Source organism: Phaseolus vulgaris, chromosome 2 (genome assembly GCF_051622355.1).
Source record: "Phaseolus vulgaris cultivar YP4 chromosome 2, ASM5162235v1, whole genome shotgun sequence".
In the NCBI taxonomy this organism is placed as follows: Eukaryota; Viridiplantae; Streptophyta; class Magnoliopsida; order Fabales; family Fabaceae; genus Phaseolus; species Phaseolus vulgaris.
In genome coordinates this window covers 39,278,731-39,288,551 of record NC_143499.1, presented here as the reverse complement: position 1 = coordinate 39,288,551, position 9,821 = coordinate 39,278,731, and the positions used below count along the sequence as shown (strand labels likewise).

General features: G+C 30.6%; 1 protein-coding gene across 1 annotated transcript; it reads right to left on the bottom strand.

The window, feature by feature from the left end:
• Positions 1–2,223: 2,223 nt before the first annotated feature.
• On the bottom strand, positions 2,224–4,315 carry LOC137811942 (anthocyanidin reductase ((2S)-flavan-3-ol-forming)). The gene is made up of 6 exons (XM_068613805.2): positions 4,134–4,315; positions 3,597–3,763; positions 3,286–3,486; positions 2,875–3,034; positions 2,550–2,763; positions 2,224–2,475 (listed from the first exon to the last, which is right to left on the bottom strand). Exons 1-6 carry the CDS (start codon positions 4,258–4,260, stop codon positions 2,331–2,333), a joined length of 1,014 nt encoding a protein of 337 aa, XP_068469906.2. The 5' UTR covers positions 4,261–4,315; the 3' UTR covers positions 2,224–2,330.
• Between the last annotated feature and the right edge of the window lie 5,506 nt (positions 4,316–9,821).

Below are 9,821 nucleotides of genomic sequence, written 5' to 3'. Positions count from 1 at the left end.
TCTGCTAGTGCCTTTGCAGTTTGGAATCTAATTATCTCCTTTCTATTTTGTTGACTTAGTTAGCTATCGGCATATTTTCATATTTTACCACTAGATTTTTCCACTTATTGCCTGAATTTTATCATATGAATTTCAAAACTATACATCTTTTACATTATGTGACCAATGTGATTTCACATCCACTCAAATATGCATTATATTTTAGATTACAGATTTTATAGCTGAACTTTTTTACTTTCATAAATTTCTTAAACTCGTGTGTCACATTATATATTTATGTGTCATCCGATAATAGTCTTATATGATAAGTCCAACAAATTCTCATTAAGATAAATTCTAAATGACTTTGATATCTTTTTAAGAAGTGAATTTTAAACTCAAATCAAACTTATAAAATTTGTTTATAAGGTAAGATTTACCTACTTAAATATTATGAAATGTTGTTATCTTTAGTCGACGTGAGGTTTTCAATACATTTTAAATTTTATAGTATGTACATATAAATTATATAGTATGTACATATATTTTAATCAAACATTAGGACTAAGTTTACAAATGAATAGATACAACATTCCTATGGTACAAGTAGTAATTCATCATGAAGCTATCTAGTTCTACTTCCACCCGCAATAAAATTAGCTCAGGTAAAATGTATGATTCTCACAATTTACATACACATATGTAACAATTTACAGACACAACATATGTAAGGGTGAATTAATGTAAACAAAACATAACATCATATGAATAGTATCATCATCCTTTTTTACATCATATGTCATCATTATTAATATGTTATCATCATATATCATATCATTCATATACTATATCATTAATATATTATCATCATGTATCATATCATTCATATTTATTATTATATAACATATCATCATTTTACATCATGTTTAATTCATAATACATATGTTGAGATTATGCATGTGAATGCAAATGAACCAATATTTAATCACACATCATGTCATAACTAAATGCATATTCTGGATTCATTAGATCTTAGTTAGTCTAAGTCCCTAATGTCAAGGTGACACAAAGCATTTGCTAAGATGTACACTATATTGACTAAATTAAATAATATTATTTTAGAGACTAAAAAATTGTTGATATTTAAAGTGATCTCTATTATTACTAAAAATTTATAAAATGATTTCTAAATTGATATCTAAATTAACTACCCAGGTTTTAGCTACTAATATTTTAGATTCTAAATTTGATCCTAAAAGACTAATAAAAACTAATTTAGAATATAAAGTAGGTAATAACTAAAATCTTGATAGATAATGGTTAGATATCAATTTAGAAATTATTTTATAAATTTTTATTAATAACAATTGCTTTAGATACCAATAAGTTTTTAGTTGATAAAATGATCTGTATATTGACTAAATTAAATATTATTTTAAAGACTAAAAAAATTATTAGTATCTAATTTATAAATTTTATTAATAATATAAACTATTATATATATATATATCAATAGTTTTTTTTAGTTTAAAAATAATATCTAATTTAATTAATATAATAAATAATTATTTTTGTCTTTAAAATTAATTTTTATGTAATAATTTTTTAGTTCATATATATTTTTATACTTATATCCGAATTGTTCAGATACTAAATAATATTATATATATTATCTTTGAATATCTGGGAGTTGGGTAGGAGTACACTAAGGATTTGGTGTTGCTTTTTGTATTGGATTATTTGGATGAATTATTTAATATGAAAATATGACTTTGTTCTTGCATAAATTTTTTTATAAGAAAGTAAATTATATAAACTAAAACTAATTTATATATTCAAGTAATTTTTTTATTTAATTACTTTTAAAAATTAAGATAATTTATGTTATCAAAAAACTTAATGTAATTACTTTTTTTCTATAAATATTAATAAAAAATTTATTCAAATAAATTCCATTTATTTGCTAAACCAGTTTAAAAAAAACTGAAAACTAATTTCGATATTGGTTTTATTTTAAGAAGAATGATCTATTTACGACTATTTTAGCTAATATTTATATGAGAAATGATTGTGACACTCTCTTTTTAGTAATTTTGCTATTCATTTGGTAGATTTAATAAAATATTTAGTGATTTTTTTAGCTTTCAATCACTTATTGTCAGTGTTTGGTAAAAAGGACTTAAAATTTAAACAAGAAGCAATGAAATCCAAACTCAATAAATACTTAGTAATTTAAGAAGGTGGTAGTAAAGTAGTAGAGAGTTTGATTATTATTATAATTATTATAGGCAAACAGCTTCTACATAACAAGCGGAGAGTTTGGGTTTGCTAAAGCATAACAATTTCCAAATTCAGTTCTTGAGAGCCCCTTTGCTCTTCAAGTACTCCACACTCTGATCATAAATTTCTTCAATCCCATACTTAAAACTGAATCCTTCTTTCACAAGCTTTTCAGAAGAGATTGTTAGTTTTGCCTTGGAGGGACAATCATCGAATCTGCAAACAGAAAATCCATGATTAAGGAAAGGGATTCCTTGAAAATGAGAAAGAAAAAGCATGTATAAGCTTACTCAGTTGGAACTTTGTACTGAGGGTAACGTTTGCTAAGAAACTTTGCAAGCTCAGGAACACTAGTACTGTGAGAAGAGACAATGTATCGACCAGAAGCTGATTCATTCTCAGCCACAAATATATGTGCTCGGCAAATATCCTCCACATGGGTGATGGATATTAAACCTGATAGAAACTGCATGCCTTTCAGGGCGTTTATGAGGAAATCATTGCCTGCAAGGTAAAACAAAAATGGCACTGAAACATATACTATGGTCCTAAAAAAGTACAACTATATAACTGGTCTAGAAAGCCCTTAAACCAGTAGATTTGGCATATTTGAACCTGTTATGAGAGACGTGGCCAGGCCAACACTTGATGGGATGTCCGGGGTGAGAGAAGGACCAGTTGTGAGAGTTGGTATCACAGTGATGAGATCAATGTGATTCTCTTCAGCAAATTTCCATGCAGCTTTCTCTGCCAGTGCTTTGGAGACAGGATAACCCTACATGTTGGGATGAAGAAACACTCTATTTTAGAGTCTATTCAATGATTAGTAGTAATCTTTTCCATCTAGGAAGGGTAATAATGAGGTAAGGCACCTTGAAGAGCCATTCCTCATCCCAATTTAGTAAGTTGCTTTTAAACTAAAATAATCTAACAGAAAATCACTAAGGTACTTGGAAATCAATTTCATTTCAAACTAATAGGGCAAAAGCTGATCCAGATAGGTGCAAAATAAGGTTTGATTTTTACCCAAGTGGGTGGTTTTGCAGTGTTCAAGAACTCAACATCAGTCCAGTTGCTTCCATCCATAACCAGACCAGTGTCCTTGACAGGGTTTATGGTCACAGCAGCTGCTGAAGATGTTAAGATGACTCGTTTGACTCCTTTTGCTCGTGCACATGCTTTCAACACATTCAACACTCCTGAGATTGCAGGCTTGATCATGTCATTCTGAATAGTAATTGCAAAAGAATTTCTCATTAGTCTTTTTCTTCAACACACATATGTTGCATTTGATTGTAAAATTTATAGTGCAGTTTCTTGTTCGGTGTGCAATCTACCTCAGGATCTTCAGAAGCAAAGTTCACAGGTGTAGCAAGCTGAAAGACAAGTTCACAGCCTGCTATAGGGGCATCAAAATCCCTTTCACCTGTTAGATCTGCTCCAAATATGTTCAAGTCGCCCAAACTTTGCAGGGCCAAAAGGTGAGATATTTTCTTAGCATTATCTGCACCAGAACACTTAAGTCAAGAATTTTTTTCATAATAAGACTAAAATAAATTATAATCGTAGATAAACTTATTATAAGTGATGGACACCTTTCTAAACGATACCCAGTAAGCCAAAGGGATAGAAGAAAAAAAAGTTTAGAATGAAGAAAAGTGTCCACCATTTTACTCTCTTGTACGTACACCTTGTACCATATATAAATATTAAACTTGTATCATTGCAGAATAAAAAAATCATTCTTTTTTGTTCTTCTAACCAAACATTATAGATAGTAATTCTAGTGTTACCCTCTAAATAATTAAACAGTTTTTTGTGAACAAAATCAAGAAACAACTTTAGAATGACACATTTGACTGAGAGAGAGGAACCTGGGTCTCTAACAGTGGTGTTGACAGCATAACCCTTGTGAAGCAATTGCTTTACCAAGCAAGAGGCCATAAATCCACTTCCACCGATCACACATGCCTTCTTTCCAATTTTCTTGACAGTGGCCATGATTTCACACCTCAAGAAGGATGAAACTTACAGTAGGAAAGTTTTTTAATGTTACCCAAGGAGAGAAGGTTCTTAAATAATAATAATGTTTCAGCTACTAAATCCAAAACACCGTTTCGTCTGAGTGTAGTTTAATTGAAGGTGAGCACGTGATGGTGTTTGGTGGTTTTGTCACCAACAACTAACATCAACAACAAGTCTTGCAGAACAAAAAAACCTTTTCATCTGTCTGTCACTATACATTCTTCAATTCAAAATGCCAAACTGAATTGAAAATCCACACCTCATCTTCCATCTCTAACATTCAATCATAAGCACAATAACAAAATAAATGGTGATAAACTACATATCTATCATATTTCACTATCACCAGCATGGTTTCATTACTTATACCGCATCAAGGTTGTTTAAATTGTGGGAAAATCCAATTGTTTGTTTGTAACTTGTACAAGCTCCTACTTCAAACACATATATAATGATAGTCATCACAACACTGCATAACAAACACATTTTTTTATTTTATTTTATTCCTCTATTTTTATACTACTTATTCTTATTTTTCTTTATTATTTTCTATTTTTTTCTTCCTCTTAAATTTCAAAAATAATATATATATATATATATATATATATTTGTTATTTTTTTTTTCATTCATTAACATGCTCCATTAGTATCTCAAAATCTCTTTTTACATTATTTCCAGTCAAAGGCAGAATTTTGACAATGCACAAATAAATGTACTTTCATAATTTTCTATATAAAAAATTCGTTTAGACTGTGCATGTGTTAAATTTCACAATATAATTTATTCGAATTAAAAAAAACTTAAGGAAAAAAGTTTTGATTGTGTTTATACTCTCTTTTTTTTCACAAAATACAATATAAATTTTTAGCTTTATTTATAACATTAGCTTTTTTTTATCTTTAAATTCACATAACTTTTTATAAATATAATAGGAAGATATATATTCTTGGACAATTCTAACAAATTTCCCACCTTGATTATCATTTTTAAGATTATTTAATAAATATTATTATATATATTGTTTTCAGTATATTGCTTAAATACTTTTTATATAATCCAAACAACTACATATAGTTTTAAGTATTTGTTCATTTACAGCACTAAAAGCATTATATTGGTTTTATTCTAATGAATTTTAATGAAATTCAGTTATAAATGTAATTGGTTATTAAAAAAATTTAGACTTCATAAATGTTTATAAGAATAAAAAAAATAATAAAGAGAAATTAATTGAACCTTTTTTATAATATAAGATCTCAACATTTTTAAAAACTAAACAGCTTTTAAAATATTCAAATATATAAACTAGTTTCTTATTTATGAGATAATTTTTATTTTTTTTATTTTTTTATTTTCGTTTTGTCATATTCACATATTAATTACATATCAAGCATAGGAATGTATATAAGTTTAAATGGTTATCCCTATCAACTAAAACCAACTTTTGTAAGATATCTAAGGACGATCTTCTTACATAAAAGAAAAAACAATTGAAGTTAAATTTATTAATTTAAGTATAAATTAATTTATAGAAATCCTTTTGTATATGTAAGAAATGTTTTGTGTCCATTGTTTAACTTTTTACATTAAGGTTTCTGATATATTAAGATCATACAGAATAAAATATATACACTTTATATATCAATAAATTAATATTTTCATTATTTTTTAATTTAAAATATTATTATATCATTATAATGATTTATCAAGTGTATGTATTATAATGGTTCGTATTATAACGGTTTGTTAACTATATGTACTTTAGTTTTGGGATTCAAAACTTTAACCGCTCTAAATTGTTTTTTTATTTTTTTATTGTTTAATATTTTGTTTTATTAATTTATTTTGGTTATTTGGACATTTTATATTTTAGAAGTTAATAAAGCAATTTTTTAATTTTAATTTATTTGTTCTTACTTATAGGAGAGTGGAGAGATTGAATACTTTTTTGTTTTAAACGGATATTCTTCTTTATTAAATAAGCAGTTTTTTAATATATACCTATATATAAAAGGTTTTCCCTTTATAACTGTCATTTTGTGTATACATTTTGTTTCTAAATTTATCCTTTATAATATTAAAATATAATAAATTTGATTTATTTTAAAATGGTAAAATTGGAAATGTGACTTAAATTGATTTTTTTTTAAAAAAATAAGTTTGAAAATTAAATTTGGAATAAATGATTTGAGAAACGTGTACCGTTTTATTAGAGGAGAGTGGAGAGATAGACGTGAAATGTGGGTTAATGGACGACTAACGACGTGAAATGTGAAAAATATGGTAGCAGGTAGCAAGTTGCAAGTAGCAGGTAGCATGTAGCGGATAATAGGTTACAATTAGCAGGTAGCAAATAGCAAGTAGCAGGTTGCATGTAATAGGCAGTAGGTTGTAGGTTGCAGGTAGTAGGTAGCAGGTAGTAGGTAGTAGGTTGCAGGTAGTAGGTAACAGGTTGTAGGTAGCAGGTAACAAGTTGCAGGTAGCAAGTAACATGTTGTAGGTAGCAGGTAATAGGTAGATTGTAGCAGCTAGCAAGTAGATGATTGTGGGTAGAAGGTAGCAGGTAGCAGGTAGCAGGTAGCAGGTTGCAGGTAACAGTTAGCACGTTGCTAGTAGCAGGTAGCATGTTGCAGGTACCTGGTAGCAGGTTGCAGGTAGCAGATAGGAGGTTGCAGGTAAATGGTAGCAAGTAGAGGTTGTAGGTACCAGGTACTAGGTTGCATGTTGCAGGTACCAGGTTGTAGGTAGCGGGTAACAATTAGATGTAGGAGGTTGCAGGTTGTGAGTTGTAGGTTGTAGGTTGTGGATAGCAGGTTGCAAGTAGCAAGTAACAGGTAACATGTTGCACGTAACATGTAACATATGTCAGGTAGCAGGTATCAAGTTGTTGGTTGCAGGTACCAGGTTGCATGTTGCAGGTACCAGGTTTCAAGTAGTAGGAAGTAGAAACTAGGTAACATATAGTAGGTTGCAGGTTACAAGTTTCAGGTTATAGGTAACAGGTAGCAAATAGCAGGTAGCAGGTAGATGGTAGTAGGTAGCAGGTAGCAGATAACAGATAGCAGGTAGCAGGTTGCAGGTAACAAGTAGAAAGTTGCTGGTAGCAGGTAGCAGGTAGTAGGTTGCAGGTAGATGGTAGCAGGTAGGAGGTTGTAGGTACCAGGTAGTAGGTAGTAGGTAGTAGGTTGCAGGTAACAGGTAGCAAGTTGCAGGTTGCAGGTTGCAGGTAGTAGGTTGCAAGTAACAAGTAACAGTTAACAGGTAGAAGGTTGCAGGTAGATGGTAACAGGCAGTAGGTAGTAGGTAAGAGGTAACAAGTACTAGGTAGGTTGCAGGTAGAAGGTACTAGGTTGCAGGAAGTAAGTTGCAGGTAGCAGGTAGCATGTGTCAGGTAGCAGGTTGCACGTAGCAAGTTGCTAGTTGCAGGTTGCAGGTAGTAGGTAGCAAGTAACAAGTAGCAAGTTGTTGGTTGCAAGTAACAAGTAGCAAGTTGTTGGTTGCAAGTAGCAGGTAGCAAGTTGTAGGTAGCAGGTAACAGGTAGCATGTGTTAGGTAGCAGGTAGCAGGTTACAAGTATCAAGTTGCTAGTTGGAAGTTGCAAGTAGCAGGTTGGAAGTATTAGGTAGCAGGTTGGAAGTATTAGGTAGCAAGTTGCTGATTGCAGGTTACAGGTAGTAGGTTGCAGGTTCTAGGTAGTAGGAAGCCGGTACTAGGTAGCAGATTGCAGGTTACATGTTTCAGGTTGCAATGTAGCAGGTAGCATGTGTTAAGTAGCAAGTAGCAGGTTGCAGATATCAGGTAACAATTTGTAGATTGCAGGTTGCAGGTTGGGGGTAGTAGGTAGTAGGTAGCAGGTAGCAAGTTGTTGAGTGCAAGTTGCAGGTTACAGGTAGCAGGTAGCAGGTAGCAGGTAGCAGGTAGTAGGTAGTAGGTAGCAGGTAGCAGGTTGCAGTTAGTAGGTAGCAAATTATAAGTTGCAGGTAGATGAAAGCAGGTAGCAGGTTGCAGGTAGCAGGTTGTATGTAGTAGGTAGTAGGTAGCAGGTAACGAGTAGCATGTAGTAGGTAGATGGTAGTTGCTAGCAGGTAACACGTTGCAAGTACAGGTAACAGGTAGTAGATTGCAGGTAGAAGGTTGAAGGTAGCAGGTAGCAGGTAGCAGGTAGGAGATTGCAGGTAGATGGTAGCAGATAGGAGGTTGCAGGTAGCAGGTAATAGGTACTAGGTACCAGTTATGAGGTAGCAGGTAGCAGGTAATAGATAGTAGGTAGCAGGTTGCAGGTAACAATTAATATGTAGCATGTTGCAGGTAGATAGTAGGTAGCATGTTGCAGGTAGATAGTAGGTAGCAGGTAGTAGGTTGGAGGTTGTAGGTAGCATGTGTTAGGTAGCAGGTTGCAGGTAGTAAGTTGCTGGTTACAAGTAGCACGTAGCAAGTTGCAGATTGCAGTTGTGGGTAACAGGTTGTTAAAATCTTAAGTTCTTCAATAATATTACATTCGATTTATTGTGATAAAAATAATATTAAAATTGTCTAATTAAAAAATATAATTATTTAATTATTTTAAACCTATTTAATTAAAAATAAAAAAATATAAGTAATAAAAGATTAATACAAATAGTGAGATATTATTTAATTTGATTAAATTTTGCATTTAATTTTTTTTCAGATTTTAATATAATTAAATAAAAAAATAAAAGTAATAAAAGATCAACACAAACAAAATGATAAGATATTAATTAATTTGAACAATCGTTGTTAGATGTGGAGAGTGTGGAGAGATTAATAAGTTACTTTTCTGATTTAAACTGATTTTATTTTATTCTCTATTTTAAAATTAAAGATACCTATTATTATGTCCTCCTTTATTAAGTTTTATTTTGCCCTCAGAGATAAAGATACAGATGTGCAACACCATCACCATCACCCAACAACAACAGTGTTTCGCTGAATATTCAAACTAGGTTTTATAAAATTGTTTATTAGAATTTTAATATTAAACATAATATATATAAATAATAAAAAAATACAGTAGAAATAAAAAATTGAATAAATAATAATAATAATAATAATAATAATAATAATAATAAAAATAATAAAAATTACAAATACACGTTAATAACAAAAATAAAAAATATTATACACTGGTCCTAGTTTCTATAATCCAAATAAAACTCTTCAAAACAAATGTTTCTCACCTCCTGTCACACTTTCTCTTTCATGCTCTCGAAAATAAAATTTGAACAACTTGATAAAAATACACCACATGCAAGGAAAAAACAGAGTAACAGAGCTTCTTCTCACTTCTATGCCCCTCTTCCATTCTCCTCCTTCACACTTATCTAACAGTGTCTACTATGAGATCCATATAAATTCAATATAGAGGTGTCTTTATACACTAATAGTGCAGAAACACGAACAAATAGTTACAAAAACCAAAGTATAAACCGATCTATGAGAATATCAGAGTAACGATATCACATTAAAATGACTAAAGAAAACATATCTGCCAAATAATGTAAATAATAACTTCAAC

What these genes read in the sequence shown, in the direction of transcription:
- LOC137811942 (XM_068613805.2), bottom strand. Translation starts at nt 4,260, where the DNA reads ATGGCCACTGTCAAGAAAATTGGAAAGAAGGCATGTGTGATCGGTGGA. An exon ending in CACCACTGTTAGAGACCCAG is followed by an intron (nt 3,764 to 4,133) that starts GTTCCTCTCTCT and finishes GTTCTGGTGCAG; the next exon opens with ATAATGCTAAGAAAATATCT. An exon ending in CTGCAAAACCACCCACTTGG is followed by an intron (nt 3,035 to 3,285) that starts GTAAAAATCAAA and finishes CCCAACATGTAG; the next exon opens with GGTTATCCTGTCTCCAAAGC.